Below are 21985 nucleotides of genomic sequence, written 5' to 3' on the forward strand. Positions count from 1 at the left end.
CTATCCTTAATAATCCTCATCCTTAATACAAAACAAAAACCTGTACTTAATTATCTGTAAATTTACCTAATCCTCATTCAAAAATGTTTCTATACTTTTCTTAAATTCAAAAAAGTAATCCTTACCCGTAACTAAACTTATACTTAATAAGTTAAACCATTAACATCATTCTTATTATATTTTATTTATAAAGTAAAGTAAAATATTATTTATTAAAAACAATATTAGTTTCGATGTGGGGCCGTCCATTTTCTCGATCTCGTTAACTTAAATATCTTTCCAGAAAAAATGCATTGTTCCCTTTAATAATCTCAACTTTCGCTTTATTCTTCCATTTATCAATTTTAATTTATCAAACTAAGGCATAACTACATTATTCTGCCTTCATCCATCATGTTCACATGTAATTATGAATGCAATAAACACATTCATTGATTAGACAATGAATACCTATATTTTTGGGACATAAAGATATAATTTTATATAACATATCCCTTTTCTTGAATACACTCGAATAAAAAAATAATATATATTGTCCTTTCGATGTATTATCATTGAACCATATATATATATATTTTGTGTCACTTAGACTCTAGAGAACTACGAGACTCCGGAATGAAAGGATTATAAAATAAGTAGATAGATAATAATATATTATTTTATTTATTTATTTATTATGTATTAGTGTTGGCAGGTGTACGGGTGTTAATTCACTAATAATTAAGTAGAAGTTTATGTCATTTTCTAAAGTATAAATTTAATAGTGATTTATTTTCTTGTAAATTGATTACTTTCAAGAATTTTTTGTAAGTAAATTTTTTTTCGAGTTTTAAATTACAATATATTTTTTAAAGAATTCACATATCACTAGGCTCCATCCATGAGGTGACTTCATTCCATGTGTTACGAAGCAACAACTTTTTTGCTAACTCTCGTGCTTCACGAGTGATGGAGAGCCCTGAAAGAACTGTTACAATCAACTCATTCTCCTACTTCCAATCCATCCCTTAGAAATTATGGTGACATGTGATTCTCCCTCCATGTGTCAATTGGCCGATCAAGATATTCTCATAAAACCTTGGCTACCACAAAGTATGTGATCTCCATTAAATAATAAAATCATCATCCTAAGAGGTTCATCCCATTCATATACAACAAAGAACATGGACTCATGACATGAATAATGGAAATTTATGGTGCTCTGGCTTTTGTCCATAGGCCTCTCCACATAATGGCATGCCTCATGGATTCCATGAGGTTAAAGGATTTCATTATGCTCCACCTTTGGGTTTAGTCTTTGGAGGAGGGTTGGATTAGAGACAACCTGCTCCTTCTTATGTTGCCCTAACGAGCCTCATATGCTCCATTGGTTGGAGGAAGGTGCCTCTAGCTTCTCTAGATGACATTGCATGTCTCTGGGATAACATTAATCAACCTCATCTCCATACGGAGCAATTGGTTACTTAATTGGTAGCAACCATGGACATTCTGACTAAACATTGGCAACAAATTCATAGACCCAATGATGAAATTGGCAGTCTACAAGGCCAATTAGAAAATCTCCAAATTGCATGCATTCTTGGTACTTTGTCTCCCTCTCCATCAGTGAGTCTAACAAGCTCGTCTATCTCCCTTGTTCTTGATTTGAACTTGAAGTTACCACCTCTAGAGCATGTAGATCCTCACAATTAGACCAATGACCACCCTCCTATATAATTTAGTATGAATGTTAGATTTTGTTTAATTCTAGGTGTTTTCTACAAGGAGTATACAACTAAATTCTTGTCTAAAAAACATTCTGACTGCTATTAGAAAACAAAAAATACATTTTCATGTAAATCCTAAGAATGATTTATTTATTATTAATTAAGAATTATTAATGAAATAGATGATAATATATTTTTGTAAAATATTAAAAATAATATATTTATTTATTAATCACATTATTAAAATAAGTAATACTAATTCATTTCCATAATTCAAACTAATTTAAAACTTTCCATTTTTAAATCCAAAGTTTAATGTTTTTAAATCTTTCTAATTTTAAATCCAAAGTATAATTTTTTTTGTTAAGTAGTTTTAGGAGGTTTTGAATCAACAACTTTTATACAAAAAGTGCCTTAACAATATACTTTATCTCTAATTATTTTACACAAAAACAAAAAATATACTATTAATTTAGCTGGCTAACCTCAACTAATTCAAGATCTTTCTTTCCGACTCTATAACAATTCAAAGGTATAATATTAATCTTCAATATTAATCTATCTTTCTCTTTTCAACTAGCCAAAAGTCTTTATAATAAGAATCTCAAGTTATGATTTTAATCCAACTTGCTATGATCTTAATATAAGTTGTTATCCTTAATTATTGTGAGGTGTTTGTTGCTCAAGGGACATAGCAGTGTGCTCTCTTAAGACACTTTATGGTGAAAAGGTCATGAGTTTGAAACTTCGTGGGTAAAAATCTAGTCATGCTAAATGCTAATGTGGCCCGAGTACTATCACTGGATAATTTTGATGACTTAGATACCCCTAAATCATAATTATTTAAACCATAAATTAAACATACGAATCATTTCAAAACTTACTTTACTTACCAAACAACTATTCTTTTTACAATATTAATATACCTCTCTCATTCTAAATAACTCAAAATCTATCATAAACCCAAACATTTAAAAATTTAGAAACACAAATATTTAACTCTCGAGTAAATCATAATTAGATTGTTAATTCACCTTACTATTGCAATTAAAAAAATATTCTTTATTAATTATCAACTATGAGTAAGTTGGTGATCTAACTTCAACGTAATCTTTATCAATCCTCATATATATCATGATTAAATTCAGTGACTCTCAACCATATCAACGATAAATATTATTTCACCTTAATGCCCCCAACAACATTAAATCTGTGATGATAATCCACCTTTAACACTAATGTGGATATATGTATGTATCTTATTCCTCTGACTTGTGATGTCAGATTGTCCAATCATATTTCCAAAAAAATATAATTAAATAAAAATAAATATTCTTTATTAATTATCAACTATGAGTAAGTTGGTGATCTAACTTCAACGTAATCTTTATCAATCCTCATATATATCATGATTAAATTCACTGACTCTCAACCATATCAACGATAAATATTATTTCACCTTAATGCCCCCAACAACATTAAATCTGTGATGATAATCCACCTTTAACACTAAAGTGGATATATGTATGTATCTTATTCCTCTGACTTGTTGTATGTATCTTATTTCTGTGACTTGTGATGTCAGATTGTCCAATCATATTTCGGAAAAAATATAATTAAATAAAAATAAATATTATTTATTAACTAGCATTTGCACCAGATGTTGCAAAGGAAACGCTGTAAAGCATAAATAGAAGAATGCAAATATTTAATTTTTTAAATAAATGAGAAATATATATTGAAAAATATTAATTAAAGTAACATTTTAAAGCTTAATCCAATTTAAGCCATGAGATGAAAAAGCTAAAACATGGACAGTTGACAGTACTTGGTAGGTCGTGGGTGGAAATTTAAGTTTAAATGCATAGCAATGTAAATATTATTATCTCATCTCATTTTATTTTGCAGCATATGTTCGTTTGTAAATTTCATGAATTCCATTGCATATGTTCGTTTGTAAATTCCATGAATTGCATTCCATCGGTTGTCTGAACCAATATTTAACTGTGCATATTATCATTTTTTGTTTTATGTACATTGTTATTATGAACTTCTCATTCTCTCAGAGTTTGAAATGGAATTCATTCGTTCTAATTGCATGCTTCCAAAAAAAATTGATAATTTGAGTAATTTGATTAGACTTACACAAAGGGGTCTTCTCTAGTTCTGTAGGATCTTCTCTAGGAAGTTATTCCAGTATGGAGTTTACTTTATATCACTGTTAATACATTATTAAAAACTATCACTAATTATTTTAATGAAAATATAGAGAAACAATTAATTTCCCCTTCATGCACCTAAAAAATTATAGAAAGTAATGCATGCATCCCAAAAATTTATGAAAACAAGCATTTCGATTAAAAATGAATGCAATGTAACCTAAAAAACCCTATTTGTCTCATCTCATTTTATTTTGCAGCATATGTTCGTTTGTAAATTCCATGAATTCCATTGCATATGTTCGTTTGTAAAGTCCATGAATTCCATTCCATCAGTTGTCTGAACCAATATTTAACTGTGGATATTATCATTTTTTGTTTTATGTACTTTGTTATTATGAACTTCTCCTTCTCTCAGAGTTTGAAATGGAATTCATTCGTTCTAATTGCATGCTTCCAAAAAAAATTGATAATTTGAGTAATTTGATTAGACTTACACAAAGGGGTCTTCTCTAGTTCTGTAGGATCTTCTCTAGGATGTTATTCCAGTATGGAGTTTACTTTATATCACCATTAATACATTATTAAAAACTATCATTAATTATTTTAATGAAAATATAGAGAAACAATTAATTTCCCCTTCCTGCACCTTAAAAATTATAGAAAGTAATGCATGCATCCCAAAAATTTATGAAAACAAGCATTTCGATTAAAAATGAATGCAATGTAACTAAAAAAACCCTATTTGTCTTTGAACTCATTGGCTTGAGTCTGCTAGTGTTTGTATGTCCCAATTAATGACAGTTGAAACTTTTGACAAGAGTTCATCAAACTTGTAATGGAAACAGTCAGCTTGCAATAAAATAATCCAGTTCTAAAATGCAAGGACTAATAATGATTACGCCTGCTTCTATTTCATCTTTGCCCTTTTTTTATGCCTATGTCACACCCCTATATACAAGGAATAATACAATACACCTGAGGTAAATTTTTTATGATAATTAAATATAAAAGTTCACCCTCTAATTATTCACAACAATATGCATACATTTTGGTTTATTTACTGTGTTACAACTAACCATTGTAATTATGCAACAAAACCTTAGCTCTTAACTTCAACACTGGTTGTGAATCACATAATACACGAGACCCGAGTTTCAATCATTAAATATTATTTCACCTTAATGCCCCCAACAACATTAAATCTGTGATGATAATCCACCTTTAAAAAACTAATGTGGATATATGTATGTATCTTATTCCTCTGACTTGTGATGTCAGATTGTCCAATCATATTTCGGAAAAAATATAATTAAATAAAAATAAATATTCTTTATTAATTATCAGCTATGAGTAAGTTGGTGATCTAACTTCAACCTAATCTTTATCAATCCTCATATATATCATGATTAAATTCACTGACTCTCAACCATATCAACGATAAATATTATTTCACCTTAATGGTCCCAACAACATTAAATCTGTGATGATAATCCACCTTTAACACTAATGTGGATATATGTATCTTATTCCTCTGACTTGTGATGTCAGATTGTCCAATCATATTTCGGAAAAAATATAATTAAATAAAAATAAATATTCTTTATTAATTATCAACTATGAGTAATTTGGTGATCTAACTTCAACGTAATCTTTATCAATCCTCATATATATCATGATTAAATTCACTGACTCTCAACCATATCAACGATAAATATTATTTCACCTTAATGCCCCCAACAACATTAAATCTGTGATGATAATCCACCTTTAACACTAATGTGGATATATGTATGTATCTTATTCCTCTGACTTGTGATGTGAGATTGTCCAATCATATTTCGGAAAAAATATAATTAAATAAAAATAAAATAAATTTTAATGTTCCTTTAAAATTTATGCAGAGAATCTTTTATCAGATTGATGAATACGATGAATCCACGTGTAAAACCCATATATCGTTTACAGAATCTCTGAACACTGCAAACTGGCCAACTCAGAAACTGGTTTGCCTACATGGTGAAGGCCAATAAAGGTAACAGATAGGACTCCCAATATTATATTTTTCAGGCCGTTACGGTAGTTTCAAAATTTCACATTGTAATGTCAAATAAGTTTCCAAGCTCAATACTTAATTTATCCACCAGTGGACTTGAGAGAAAAAAATGTTATTATTTCAGTAGGATATGTAAAGTATAGATTTTATGATTTACTTTGAACAAATAAAATATCTGGAAAACCCAGAAAACCCCACACAAAGGCTAACAGCATCTTTTCTATGGCTGCACAACTCTTGATCATGGTGACGACTGCTGTAAAATTCTGCAGTGCAGAATCATGGCCTTGTTTTCAACATATAAACCTTACTACTCAGATGTAAAGACCAACACTTGTAACTCACCAAATACCAAGACCGTATCTGAGATTAGGTAAGGCCTTTTCTTTGTAAAAATGGGCAATACCTTAAGGCCTGGACTAAAAGGTTGGCCCTGAGGTCTGATCAGATAAGGTCCTAATCCTAAAGCCTCATATCTAAGAAAGGAAAAGAAATCAGTTAAGAATGGTAAACTGACTACATATCGCCATTTCTACTGTTATCAACCCCAATTCTCACAGGTCTGTTTGGTTTGATCCTCCTGAAATACCAAAGTATAACACCTGCAGAAATCAATCCACCAACAGCAACCCCGACCACGGTCCCTGTCATCCAAGAAGGCAACGTTAACTTTCAAGTTTCAAATGCATGAATAAAAGCAGATCAAATGAAACCACTGGAACTGTTCATGTAATCCATAATTGAGTCCTATGTTTTACCTGCAATCACCCGGCCGGTTTTGTGGTGAAGATGGCCATGATCTGTAAACAAGCAAGCATATATCAATTGCTAAAATTTGTAGTCCTCTTTTGGAAGATACATTTTGTTATCAGCGGAAAGTTGATATTAATATATGGTAGGATTACTTGTAAATTTATTCCAAACATCAAAATTTTCAAATTTTTCATCTATGGATATAGATCTTTAGAGGTGGACTTTTATTCTTTAATGACTAAAGGAATGGGCAACTGGGTACAGAGTTGATTTCACCCAACTTATAGGTGCCTACATCTATTTCTTTCTTAGACATGGGTCAATCAGATGATTTGAACCTCGAATCTTTTGGCAATGGTACATAACACTTCATTATCATGACAATTACCAATTAAACTACACATGGCGGCTTAAAATTTAAAGAAAAACATTGTTTCCACAATCCTATCAAAGTGATAAATGTTTAAATTCCACTACAGAGATATGTTGAATTCAATATAAAGAATAGAATCTATACTAATATAGAAACATAGAATCATGTTAACTATGGAACTAAGTTTTTACAGAAATAGAAAATTTTTAAGATGCAAATCTTAATGTATCCAACCACTTTAATGAATAATATATCCTAAATTAAAAGAGAGGTATTCTAGTTAATGTCTAGTTATTTAAAAATGATATCTAAATCTCCTAAATTTTTTCCCTTTTCCCCTGGCAATCAATTGAGCAAATACCCAAGAACAATCTCAGAGTATCTGTAAATTTTGATGGCCAGGAAACAGCAGTGGATTGCCTTCCTGATTAAACGGGGTTTCCAAGACTAAGCTAATACCAATCCACAGAGATTCCTTGAATTCAGCCAACTTGTGTCACGTGTACTTAGAAGAAATAAACCAGTTTCAAGTTGAAACTGGCTCAAACTTTCTGATTCGTAAGTACACTGATGCAGGCTTGGTTTTCATGCACAAGTTGTGTTTAACGAAAAATAATATCAAATAAAAGGGGCATCAAATTTAGATTTGTAAATACAGATTAGAAAGTAGTTTGCAGTCTGTAACCAGCATACCTGAACAGTAAGTACTGACATTCCTGTCCTTGCAGAGACACAGGAAATTGCCAAATTCTGTCTCATAGCCACAGGTCCCTCTTCCATACCCATCATACTGGCAGCTCAGGCAGTGATTTGTGCTTAGATTCTCGTAATTCAAGCGAATACCATAGGCAGGAATTTGGTTATAGAAAGAATTTCCAGATGCATTGGTAATATCCCAATATATGCTAGTGTATGATTCACAGTTTTGGAGCATGAGTCTCAAGGAATCTGAGGTCCTTGGATAGTAAGAGCAGCAAGAGACCTTAGAGAGAGCTTTTGGGCAATCAGGCAAACTTTTGCAGAGGTAATTGTTGCTATCACAGATAGACTCACATCGGCTGGTCTGGTCCTCACAATCACTAGGCTGAGGCTTGACAAGGACAGAGGACGCATTGCAATTGAAGTAGAGAAAAGTATTGAAATTTGAAATGGAGAACTTTCTGCTGATGTCAAGACTAAAGCTTATGCTATGGGGAAGTTCATCTCCTGCACTGCAACTCCACATAGAAGGATCTGAGATAATTATATGTGGATTAGCATAGCTGATGTTCTTCACAAGATATCTCCCTGTGGGTGTCCTTAGTTCAAGTTTGGTGTCATTGGTGCACACAAGCAATGATCTATATTCAAAACTCCCACACCCATCATCAATGCCAAAAGGATACTGGATGGGTAAGCCACCACAGCTTGTCCTACAGAGACTGGATTGAGCAGCAGCTTTAATAATTAACAAACCTGAAAGAGCTGCAAATATCAAAATAGTTTGTGAGAACCTGTAATGGAAAAATCTCTTGTGCACAAATTGGTATTCTTCCTCCATTTTGCAGGCTAAGAAAGAGGGAATGGATTTTCAGAATACAGAGACTTAGACATGAAAATATTGTTATTACGTCCTCTCAGCGCTGGACATCTGTGTAAGCATGTTCTAGTTGTTTGGAAAAGGAAAAGGAGTATTCCTGTGAATAAGGGAGAGAGTAAAATAAACTATTTTCTTCTTTTTGCTTTTTCTTGTACAGAAGGGAAAAAAAATGCCATGGGCAGCTGCAGGAATCTGAAGCCAGCGAAAGAGAGAGACACAGGATCTGCCACCAACATCTAGAGAACATTAAAATTTGGTGGTCCCATGTTTTTGCGAAGAACCATCTTCTTCTGTGGAAATAAACATATTATGGACAATCCACTGTAACAGAGGAAAGAAAGCCACCACATAAATGATAAATAACAATTAATACATGAATGTAAATGATTTTGTTTGTATGGGTAAAAATCGCCTAACATGGACAGCAAATCAACAATTAGAAGCTAGAGCTAACTTTAAGTATGATGGAACTCGAATCTCTGTACTTACAAATCCAAAATGGGACCTCAACCGACTTTGGCAAAAATCTCTTTAAAGGTTTGCAAGTTGTACATTGTTGTCCTCTGTTTAAATGTGATTGATTGCTCTCTACCTGCTCAGCCAGGATTGTGTTTGTAACACTGTATAAACAATAACCCTTAACTCTCATGGTAGAGGAGGCATAATAGTTGTAAAAAGAAATTAAAAATTTAATTAATTCAAGGTTGATATTTTTTTAAAATGTATATCATGATACCCAGGGAAATGAAGAATATAGTTAACTAAGGATGTATTCCAGGTTTAACTTTACCAGGAAAAGAATTTATTTCATGTTTAATTTTATAAAAAGAAAAGAATTTATTTCAGGTTTAACTTTATAAATAAAAAGAGGAGGGAAATTGTTTGGAATCATTATATAATTAACTTTTTATCAAGAATACGAGAATTTTAAAGTAAATTTAAAGTTCAAAATATTTTATGTTATTAATATTTTTTTTCTTTATAAAATTATCTTCATTAAGAAAATATTTGACATTTCTCATCTTTTTAATGAAGCTAATTAAATATAATCTTTTTAATTTAGTTGTTTTCCAATAATATATAAAATGTAAAGTTCACACCTGGACAAAAAGACACAGGGAAATCTTCTATAAAGGAGACTCAATTTAAAGATATATCTAACCATTCTAATTAAGTAAAACTTTCTATTATTCACAATTAATTTCAATACATCTTCCATAATTCTATATCTACATTTTTCTCACTACAATTTTTTAATTCATTAATTGATCTTGTTTGCTCACCCCTTTGTTTTGGAGCCATATGTTATGGCTTATTTGCTCTTTGCAAGCTTTGTCATTCACAATTTATGCAATATTTCAATTTTGACCCGTAGAATATAACATGTTTAATACATTATGTATTATCATTTGAGGTGGATTTTGTGACTAGAATCAAACCACATTGGCTAAGATATAATGGACATGTGTTGCAAATATGTAAAATACATTGTAAATATTTCTAGTATGGAGCTCAAGGCTAAGGCCCTACTAGTCAATTCATAGGAGTCCAAGTGGGGGACATGTTTACAACATGGTGGATATATTTTCCCCGATATACTTATATATATGTCAAGTCATGTATGAGGAGGAAAAATACACAATAATATGAATCCACCAAAATGGTGGCTCAAGAAAGCAACACAGGGACCATGATACCACACAAGAGAAAAGGAAATGTGGTTATTGGGTGATGGGACCATGTCATTATCCTTTGGAGATATTATCATTTCATGCTTGTGCTTTTGTACAAGTTGTCTCATCAATATTTGACTTATATGTATGTACAAAGTACAAGCGTCATGTATGGGAATCAAGTAGATTTTATATAATAAATGTCTTGAATTGCCTTTTTCATGGAATTCTATTATTCTATGCAAGGGAGAAACCATTTTTGGCTAAGGAGGGGAGACAAGCTCCTATGTTATGGGGATGTTTTCCCTTCGGTGTTATGGCTAAAAATAACAAGAGTTTCCCATGTGCTTATGGGTAGTGAAAATCCATAATAGTTAGAAAAGCTTTCCATTGAAATGAGAATGAAATGGGATGGTTGAAGTGATGGACCAAGTTTGGAATGTATGTAATAATTGATATAGCACCTTCAGACCTACAACCTTGTTATTTATGCTTGTAGACTATCTTGAGGCTAAGTTCTTTTTGTATTTCCAGAAGGTAAACATCATTGGACTCTTTATATTCAAATTGAAGAGCATTGTAAGGGAAGAGTACTATGAGAGACTATTGAGAGACTTGTGATGGGAGTAATGGGTTGGGATAAGTAAGCTTAGAGCCGATAGGATATTCCTTTAATCTACCGGTATCCTTAGTTAATTCCTATGGTTGGGTGGAAAATGCTTCTCAACAACTAGTTTGGTGGACATGGCTTTAATTGCAAACAAGTATTCATGGTCATCTCCTTATGGGATGTTTATCTATTTTGTTGATGTATTGAAGTCAATGGGTACTGAATGAATTCTAAATATGCAATGTTTATTACTACTATTTTATATTCATCTATAAATTGTGTTATTAATATAGATTAAGTCTAGCCTCATAGATGGTTACTAAGTTTAAGAAACCTTGTTGCTAGTGTTGGATGTCCAAGGAAAGCATCTAGGGACATCATATTTTATTCTTCCATTTTCTCATGTGATTCATTCTCTTTGTCTCCTATCTATCCTTGCACTACCTATCTGTGTTCTTCAATTTCAATAGTATGAAAAGATAATTATGTTTTGTTAAAAATTTTATTCTATAGGCATATCCTATTACACATAAGAAAACTCAATTCAATGCTTTGTAAGAAGAAACATTATCACTTATTACAAAAATCAACACATCGAAATAAATAACTTAATAACATAGTGTGAGGGGAGCATAATAATTATACATTAAAATGAATGCACACTTTAATAAGGAACTTAAGAACTCTATGCTTAAATTGATGCATCATAAGATTAATTATGTTATTTTCAATGTTATTTAATTAATGTGATTTAAATATGAACATAATAATGCTAAATTTAAATTAATGCATTTGAAGAAGGAAGATAAGAACTCAATGATTAAATTATAAGTTGTAAAAAGGATCATATTAATTTGATATCAAAATTAATGTAAAATAAAAAGTGAAGAATCCATATCCCAAAAGTCAATGAGTTTGAAGAGTCAAATATTTGTAATCCATTACATGATCTCCATTACAATAGCTAAACCACCAAAACCCCAAAGCCTTCTAAAATTTACTCCCATTACTTATAATTTCATATATCACTCATAGTCATAACACTCTCTACACTTATCTCAATTTCATTGTTAATTCTAGCTGTGTGTATATGTTATAATCATTATAATCAATAATAAAATTTATATAATTATATAATAAAAATTAAATTCTATATATACCTTTTCCTAATTCCATGTTTTATTTATAACGTGGCTCATGCTCTCAAGCTAAATGAATGTAGATTTTCCTTTTGATTGTTCTTTACATGAGTGTAAGTTGTCTTTATGCTCATATAAACTTAATTATGTGATAAATTTAAAATTGTCGATTTATATGGCATTTAAGAAGGCACTACAATTTTATATGGAAAAGAGAAGGGATCTCCAAATTAAAAATTTTATGGTTTGTGGGAAATATATTTAATAAATTTTATTAGATTTTTTTAAAGATATTTAAAGTTGTTGAAATTAGATTATATAAATAAACTTTATATAAAAAGGGAAAGGATTTCCAAGTTAAAAAATTTGTCGTTCTTGAGAAAGATATTTAATAAATTTTATTGGATTTTTTCAAGATATTTAAAATGGTTGAAATTAGATTATATGAATATAGTGAAGAATGTTAGAAATCAATATTAAGTGATTAGATTTTAGCCAGAAGTTTATGCACAACAATAATGTGTATTAAATTACTAATTTAATTAAAATGAAACTATATTAGCAAGGTGTTGTATTAGAGGCTATAAAGAAAGTAGAGGGGAAGAGGGGAAATGCTAGTTGAGACGCTTTTAATCTAGAACCTAATGTTGTGTGCCAAGTTGCAATTGTAGAGAAATAATCACTGACTTAAAGGTTTTGAAAATTTTATATAAATTATATTTTATTAATGTAATTTAGATAAATTTATTTATTTCTTTATTTAAATTAATATTATATTTTCTATTTATTTTAATTATTAAAAAAAAATATATCATCATATGTGACACATTCACTTATTCTATAGAAAGTGTTTCTTAACTTAAAATAATCTAGGTTCATTTTATAATTCTTATTTATTTATATAAGATTAATAACAATAGATGTGCTCCATCAATACAAAAATGATATTCCACTATCTCACTCCCATCCAAAACTAAAGTGTTTCTTAACTTAAAATAATCTATCTTCACTTTTAATTCTTATTTATTTATATAAGATTAATAACAATACATGTTCTCCATCAATACAAAAATGATATTGCACTATCTCACTCCCATCCAAAACTAAAGTGTCTATATATATATATAGATATAAAGTTGGAATAAAATACAAAAGTTATAACCAATATTTAATAAGTTGGAATTTATTAAATATCGACTTACCCATAACCAATATTGTTTTGATTAGGATGACTTTGCAAATGTTTTCTAGTTAACATTTTTTCAATATAAATGCTGTAGTGAATTACTAAATTCATGTGTATTACATTATTATTTTAAATAAAGTAGTCTTTAGTCTTTATTAAATATCGACTTACCCATTACTTTATTATTTTAAATAAAGTAGTCTTTAGTTATTAAATTGATTTGACTAATCATAATAATTTCTTACTTGGTTTATTATTTTAATTAGTTTATTTGGATAATTTCTTATTTGTTTATTATTTTAATTGGTTTATTTGGTTTGGGTTATTTTATTTGGTTTATGTTTATTATTTCTGACGTGATTTTTAATTTATGAAATTAAAAAGTTTTAGATAAAAAATAATTTATATTATAATAAAAATATATAATTTATTTAAATAAACAAATAAAAAAATTATTTTAAATAATGATAATAATAGTAGAAATTATGATGTAGATTTATAGTTGTTTATGAAATTTTAACCAAGATCACAAGATACAAATCTACTCTATTGCTTTGCGGAAAGTAATTTACAATCTAAAATAAAAGTTTTAGACATGCAATAAGAAATCACACACATGCAACAAGTATTTTTCTAGGGGAAAGAACACTACTAAAATCCTCAATGCCTACTTGCATTAAATCAGAAGAATAGAGATGTATTATAATTGTTTTGCTCAACTGAGCACAACCTGCAAGTGCATAACTTGTCTCTCTCCTCGGTGAAGGCCTCTGACCTAGACTTAGTAAAATTTTGCCTCTACTTGAGCTCCTATTTCCTTGCGTTGTTCCTTAAGATTTGAGCTCTATTATTTAAGAATATCCTCAAATTGATTGCGCAATTCCTTTAGGTTGATCCTCTGACTGCATATAACACCTATACACTCACAACTAGTTTACAATTGATGTTACACTACCTTGGAATCTCCACCAATCATGGGAAACTCAAATTCTCTGCATGCACTTGCTATTTTGGGATAATTGATCAGTTAACTGGATGATCACTGAGTTTGGTTGAAGTCCCGCTACTTAACCGACCTTCCACTAGTTCCTCCAAAAGTTGGAACTAGTTTAACTGAAAACAACCTGAGATAATTGACCTTGATTGCTACAAATTAGAAATCACACATGCAGAAATGAACTCTAACTCCTCCAACTTGAATTTACTAAGTGAACTGGGTGACACAAGCCATGTCACACAAGTTAACATCATCCAAGTTGTCTGTTGATGTGGAAATTTGAATTTTCTCAATTCAATCAAGGCAAAACCAAATCGAGAATTTCTTGTTGCATTTTTCAACACTCCCTCTCAGTAAGAAAGGGATTATCAAACACCCCTATCCTACACCTATGGAACTCGAACTTCCCTCTTGACAAGGCCTTTGCCAAAATGTCAACATCTTGTTCATCTATCAAAATTTATTGCAACAACATTATCCGCCTCTGCACAAAGTTCCATAAATGGTGATACTGGATATCTATATGCTTGGAACAATTGTGAAAAACATGATTCTCAGAGAGCTTGATGCAACTTTGATTATCACAGTAGATCACAGTTGGATCCATCATTTGGCCAAACAATCCAAGAAGTATCTTTCTCATCCAAATCGCCTCACATGTTGCTTGACTTACAACCATGTATTATGCTTTTGTTGAGCTAAGTGCCACAGCTCTTTGCTTCCTCCTATATCAAGATTCAGTTGTGAAACCAACACTAAAAATTCCACCTGATGTACTCTTTCGGTATGATGGACTCTCCGCCCAATCTGCATCTGTGAAACCACATAGCTTCACTCCCTCTGTCCATCTATACCAAAGTCCAAACTGGGTAGTGCCTTTGAGGTACCATAAAATGTGCTTAGTTTCCCTCTAATGTACCATGCACATGGTGCTTGCTTGAGACCGTACAACACTCACTTAAGTCTACACCCATGAGACTCTCGATCAAAAGTCTCGAAGCCTTATGGTTGCTCGATGTACACCTCCTCCTCAATAACTCTATTGAGGAATGTTGTTTTTACATCCATCAGGTGGATCTTCCAGCCCATCTATGCAACCAAAGAAATAATTGATCTAATGGATGAGTACCTTGCTACTAGAGAAAACGTCTCCTCATAGTCAATTCCTTCAACTTGAAAGTACCCCTTGGTCACAAATTTGGACTTGCACTTTTCTATTCTTCCGTCTGCTACCTACTTTACCTTGAAGATCCATCTCGAACCCACAACTGATTTGTCTGTTGGTCTTGGGACCACTTACCAAACACTGTTCTCTATAATGGATTCATATTCCTCCACCATTGCATCAACCCATACATGTTTCTCTATTGCTTCCTCAAAAGAGGATGGCTTAGTCTCTACAATCTCAGTCATTAGAGCCATGCAACCAGTTTATATATTTGGTGACCTTCTCTGCCTGCTCTTATTTGAAGGAGGACCCACATTCTCCCTCGCATCATGTACAAGTCTCTTAGCTTCCTTGGTCCTTTTCCTACCTTCTCTGGGTGGTTATGCTTGAGTGGTTGTCTCCACTCTCTTCTCCTCAATTTTTGGTTGCTCCACAACTTCTTGAGGTTCGTCCATTGGAGCTAAAATCTTTGCTTCTAGTGGGATATGAAGCTCCCTCTCAAGAGAGCACTACATCGTTTTCTCCTCATGAAATTTTGCATCCCTTTGCACAACTGTCATTTTGAGGGATGGCAAGTACACACAGTAATTGTGGGGAGGTTCTGTGTAACCCACAAATACCCCCAATTTTGTTGTCGACTCTAGCTTCTTCCTTGATTATTTGGAGACATGGAAGTAAATAGAGGCTCCAAAAATCCTGAAGTGCAACACATCTGACTTTCTCCCTAAGAAATCCTACTTTGGTGTAATCATCTCAGAATCCAATGAGGCCTCTGGTTTTGTAAATAGATTGTTGTGTTTCATGCCTTAGCCCAAAAGTGCAGAGGTATACCTTGGTCATGCAACATTTCCCTCGTTGCTCCCACAATGCTACGGTTCATTTTCTCAACCACCCCATTCTGTTGTGGGTTTTGGGGTGTTGTCAACTCTCGTTGAATGCCTTCTTTTGCATAAATTTTTTTAAATTCATTTGACATGTACTCATTTCCATTATCACACTTGAGAGCCTTCACCTTCTTGTCAATTTCTTTCTCAACCAATGCCTTGAATTCTATGAACTTGGAGAATGTCTCATATTTCTTCTGCATGAAGAAGATCCAACACTTCCGTTAGAAGTCATCAATAAAAATGACAAAATATTTGTGCCTAGCAGTGGATGTTGTCAAGAAAGTTCCACAGACATCAGAGTGGATCCTTTCAAGGACTACATGTGCTTTGTTGTCCCGATCATGGAAAGTGTACTTTGTGTGCTTCCCTAAAGTACATCCTTTGCATACATCATGTTGCTCAAGTGCTCCTTTGGGAAGGCCTGTAGTTATTTGTTGCATAATCTTCAGGGTGCCATGATGCAAATGGCCAAGTATTCTATGCCAAAGTTCAGCAACATCGCGGCTTTGCGCCTTCTCCGCCTTAGTGCTTAATGCAACACAATCTTACACATCTAGCTTATACATTCTCTTCACACAAACATTGATCTACTTCACCTGTCTTGTGGCTATGTGTCTTAGGAATGTTTTTCCTTTGTTGAAGATCACATCATAACCATGGTCTTCCAAAACTACAACAGAGGCAAGATTTTTCTTTAGACCCAAAACGAACATGAAATCCTTGAGTCTGAGAGGGGAGCTCAACTCCCTCTGAAAGAGGACTGTACCAACACTAGTCGCACTATACCTTTCGTTGTCCCCCATCAAGATGTGCATTTGCAAATCGTTCTCCTCCATATCACTAAAAATGTCTCTACACCCTGTCATGTGGAACGATGCACTTGAGTCCAAGTACCACTCACTCCCCATCATTGTGTTGGTCATGCATGCAATGAGGGTAAAGTCAAGCTCGAATTGTGAAGCTAAGGCTGCACCTACCACTCCTCCTGAGGTCTTCTTTCTTGCCTTCTTTTGTGGACACTTCGTGGCACAATACCTGAATTCATGACAATGGAAGCATTTAATTTTTGAAAAATATTTCTTCTTTCCCCCTTGACTGGATTCTAATTTGGATTGGGATTTCTTCCCTTTTTCCCTTCTTTACCTCTCCAGCCATTGCAAATTTTTCATCATCCTCACCCTTGGATGAAGTCTTCATCTTTGATATTCCGCCTTATTTCCTCCTGTACCAAATCAAACCATAAGCGCTCCCAATTCGGTAATTTCTCCCCCCTGATCACAAAATCTTGGTAGTTATGCCAGCTCTTGGAAAGGTCCAGAAGGGTTAGGCTTACCAAATCATCATTTGAAACAGTAACACCAACTCCTGCAAGCTCATCGCAAACTTTTGTGAACTTGCTTAGGTATTGCGGAATAGGGTCATTCTTCTACATCTTGATATTTCGAAGTTTATCCTTGAGCGCCAACTTATTCTAGAACAAATCTATGAGTGATTGCCACGTTGCATAAGGAGTTTCTTTCTCGTGGATATTGGTGACAATGTGGTCCAGTAATCCCTCCAATATTATTCTCCTCGCCTTGGCTACATCTTTCTTCCACTAAGCATGGTTCTGGGCATCATATTCCAACAACTTTGCAATATCTCTCTTGATGTATTCTAGCAGTCCATTGTCGTCCAATACAGTCTCCATGTGATCCTTCCATGCAACAAAATTAGAGGTGCCTTCCAAGGCATACTCTAACCTTAGTCCATTGAAGGTCATGTTCTTAGCTCTGAAGATATCCTGCTGCACTGAACTCCAAATTCGAACCTCCTGAGAAACAACTTCGAACTTCCTACTCTAATGTGAATCCTACTCTGAAACCATGTAGAAATTACGATGTAGATTTGTAGTTCCTCATGAAATTTTAATGAAGATCACGAGACACAAACCTACTCTACTACTCTACGGAAAGTAATTCACAATCTAGAACAAAAGTTTTAGACATGGGATAAGAAATCACACACATGCAACAAGTATTTTTCCCAGGGAAAACAAACTGCTAAAAACCCCAATGTTTGCTTACATTAAATCAAAAGAATAGAGATGTATTACAATTGCTTTGCTCATGAGAGCACAACCTATAAGTGTATAACCTATCTCTCTTCTCACTAAAGGCCTCTAACCTAGACTTAGTCAAAATTTTCCTCTACTTGAGATCCTATTTCCTTGCATTGTTCCTTAAGGAATTGAGCCCCTATTATTTAGGAAATTCCTCAAATTGATTGTGCAATTCCTTTAAGTTGATCCTCTGATTGCATGCAACACTTGTACACCCAAGACTAGTCTATAACTGATGTTACACTGCCATGGAATCTTCACCAAGCCTGGGGAACTTGAATTCTCTGCATGCACTAGCTATTTTAGGTTGATTGATCAATTAACTGGATGATAACTGAGTTTGACTAAAGTCTCACTACTTAACTAACTTTTCACTAGTTCCTCCAAAAGTTGGAACTAGTTTAACTGAAAACAACCTGAAATAACTAACCTTAATTGCTACAGATTAGCAATCACACATGTAGAGCTAAATTCTAACTCCTCCAACTTGAATTTATTAAGTAAACTTAGTGACACAAGCCATATCACACAAGTTAACATCATTCAAGTTATCTGTTATTATAAAAATTCGAATTTTCTCAATTTCATAAAAACAAAATTAAATTGAAAATTTCTAACTACATTTTTCAACAATAATAATAATATTATAAAAAATACAAAATTTAGAATATTAACCTAAAAATAATCAAAATTAATAGTGAAATCAAATTGAAAACATACCCTAATAGAGTAGAGTCAAGCACAAAGTTTATTTATAGTTATATACTTTTAATAATTAATGAAAACTATAAACTATTTCCTGAATTTATGAATAAAATGCCACTTGTTGTGACAGTAAGTCAGTGCTGCACACAGAATGAAAGAGAGAGGTTGGTGAAGGAATTCTCCACTGGTAATAACTATTAAAAGGCTCATAATGTGTCTCTATTAAAAAGACAATGATACTTTCATGGGTTAGGAATCTTGATGTACATATACAAATATTATGCTCCATAACACCTTTGTCTTTATTATGCCAACGCTTTCTTTAACTTTACTCTCCTTCCAACTTATCTCATGATTATTTGCTTTTAGTTACATTCTCCAAGCAACTTGCACAGTGAAAATATTTACATTATTGGCGTTTGATGCATCACTGATTCTTAATATTTTTGTCGGTGTGCTATTATATTGTAGCGTAGTAGGGTGCCTTTATATAATAATATTTGTTTTTAAATATTAATAAATAAATGGTTAGGTGAATATTTGTTTCTTTAATTAATAAATAAATAGTTATGTGAAGATGATTTTTTTTGGAAATAAAAAATTCATTCAGGAGAAGATATTTTATAAATCAAAGTGATGTTTAATTCGATTAATTATGTTAGCATTATTGTTATTATATTATATATATATATATATATATATATATATATATTTAATATTGGGTTATTATATTATTATTTTATTTATATATTCATAATGAGTGATAATTTTATATTATTTTAAGGGAAGGGTAATGTTTTTGTAAAGCTAGTTTATAACTTAGGAAATTGGACTAGTGATATAGGTATAAAGTTTTCATCAAAAATTTTAGTGTATTTATCAAAACATATTTATAGTAAATATTGAGTCTAGGCCTAGGTCTATTAGGAAAATTGTTGATTATCCTATAACTTAAGTTATTAGCTACGCAAGCTTGCATGCTTAGGTGGAAAAAGGTCAAAATAAATATCATCAATTAAGCAGTGGAAGCCTCTGCCTAAATGGTTACAAGGTCAATCTTTTCCTCATCACTATTAGGGAGGACCAAGTCCACAGCTTTTTTTGCAAGCAAAAAAACTATGTTGTCTTGTTTTGTGAGCTACAATAACAAGGCATCAATGCTAAGTAATATTTCTTGTTGTGCCTGCATAGTTCCACTAATACTTTGCCCATAATGGTTTTGATATACCAATAGATACCGATTGTCTACATATATTTGGTATGCTAAGATTAGATGTCTCTCATGTCTAGTATTCATTAACTTATGTTTTCTTCTACCTTTGTTTCAAATATAAACCTCCTTTCTACTATAGTTTTATGTTCAACCAAGTCTATTTTCTCCCTAGCTCTATGGAATTCGTGTGTTCAATAACAGGAAACCGAAGATTCTGTGTTTGCTTGATGCCCTGAACAGGGAGGTTTCCTTCTCCAAAATTTTCCATGATGGTTATGTCAAGAGCTATTGTGCAACATGATAAATTTCAAGCAAGGGATGGGAGGGATATAAAGGATACAAGCTTGGAGGGCAGGGCGTAGAGCGACTAGACCCGATGCCAACCATCAGTGGGGAGTGCATAGAGAAAAGAGAGGAGAGAGTTGTGCCCAATAGCAAGCAAAGGCATGCAGATATAGAGGGTAGGGAAATAAACAAAGAGGATGCAATCCCAATATGATAGAGTGGAAGGTCAAATTGAAGGCAGAAATCACCGAAGGATACCTACAAGATTGGAAAATGTGACATAAAAGTAGAGAATTAAATGTAACTTAACCAAATAACATACAAAGTTGGGTGTCCCTCCAACAATATGGACCTTTTAAAAACTAGCTACTCATAGCAATGAGATCGGTGTCATCATAGTTGAAGAGTGCACAAGGGTTGAATTGCAATAGTGGTTAAGTGAGAGAGTGTACATCGAAGAGTCTATACTAGGCTCAACATGATTTCTGTAATTGCCTTTGTCATCAAATTAACACATAGTTTGTTCATTCATACATGTTACCCTAGCCACGTTATTACAGGTGCAAGTGATGATAGATGTGTGGAGAAAAGTGTCATAGTGTGTACCCACCATGAAGAATTTTTATATACTTACTTAAATTCAATATATATAAATATTTCAAATTTAAAATATATAAATTATTTTTAATATATAAAATAAAAATTTTAATTTTATATTTTAAATAAAATTAATTATATAATAATATTTAATCTATTTATATTTCTATTTAAAAATATAAATGAATTTTAATTATATAAACATTTCAAATTTAAAATATATAAATTATTTTTAATATATAAAATAAAAATTTTAATCTTTTAAATAAAATTAATTATATAATAATATTTAATCCATTTATATTTCCATTTAAAAATATAAATGAATTTTAATTCATACTTATATAAATTTATTTAACTTTCATAAATTTTAAAATTAAATTAAATTGAGTTGAGATATAAAAATTTTTTATTATTTAAAAAATGTTTGAATTAAAATAGATGTAAGTTGTTAATATATATTTGTTATATAATATTTTAATCTAGTTAACTGAATTTAGTTTGGATGGGTGAGAGGAATGTTATTTTTTAGATTTAATATTTATTTTTATAAATAATAATGTTGAATTTTTTAAAAAAAATATTGTTTTATTTTTAAAGGATTTTATTTAGGTAAGAAGAATGTTATTTTTTAGATTTGATGTTTATTTTTATAAATAATAATGTTGAGGTTTTAATAAATATATGGTTTTTCCAAGGAAAAAAACGGTAACCTTTTATTAACGAAATTAATGAAAAGTTACACTAGCAGATGCATTGAAGCATTCCGTAAGCTGCCACATGGGCATGAGTGCTTTC

At 31.8% G+C, this 21985-nt stretch overlaps 1 protein-coding gene across 1 annotated transcript; it reads right to left on the minus strand.

The window, feature by feature from the left end:
* Positions 1 to 6017: 6017 nt before the first annotated feature.
* On the minus strand, positions 6018 to 8804 carry LOC149144560 (wall-associated receptor kinase galacturonan-binding protein). Its single transcript, XM_089449606.1, has 3 exons — positions 7741 to 8804; positions 6680 to 6721; positions 6018 to 6565 (listed from the first exon to the last, which is right to left on the minus strand). The coding sequence occupies exons 1-3, from the start codon at positions 8585 to 8587 to the stop codon at positions 6438 to 6440; spliced, it is 1017 nt and encodes a 338-aa protein (XP_089305732.1). The 5' UTR covers positions 8588 to 8804; the 3' UTR covers positions 6018 to 6437.
* Between the last annotated feature and the right edge of the window lie 13181 nt (positions 8805 to 21985).

Source organism: Pinus tabuliformis, chromosome X (genome assembly GCF_031772625.1).
Source record: "Pinus tabuliformis cultivar Carrire ecotype Pingquan chromosome X, CPIR1, whole genome shotgun sequence".
In the NCBI taxonomy this organism is placed as follows: domain Eukaryota; kingdom Viridiplantae; phylum Streptophyta; class Pinopsida; order Pinales; family Pinaceae; genus Pinus; species Pinus tabuliformis.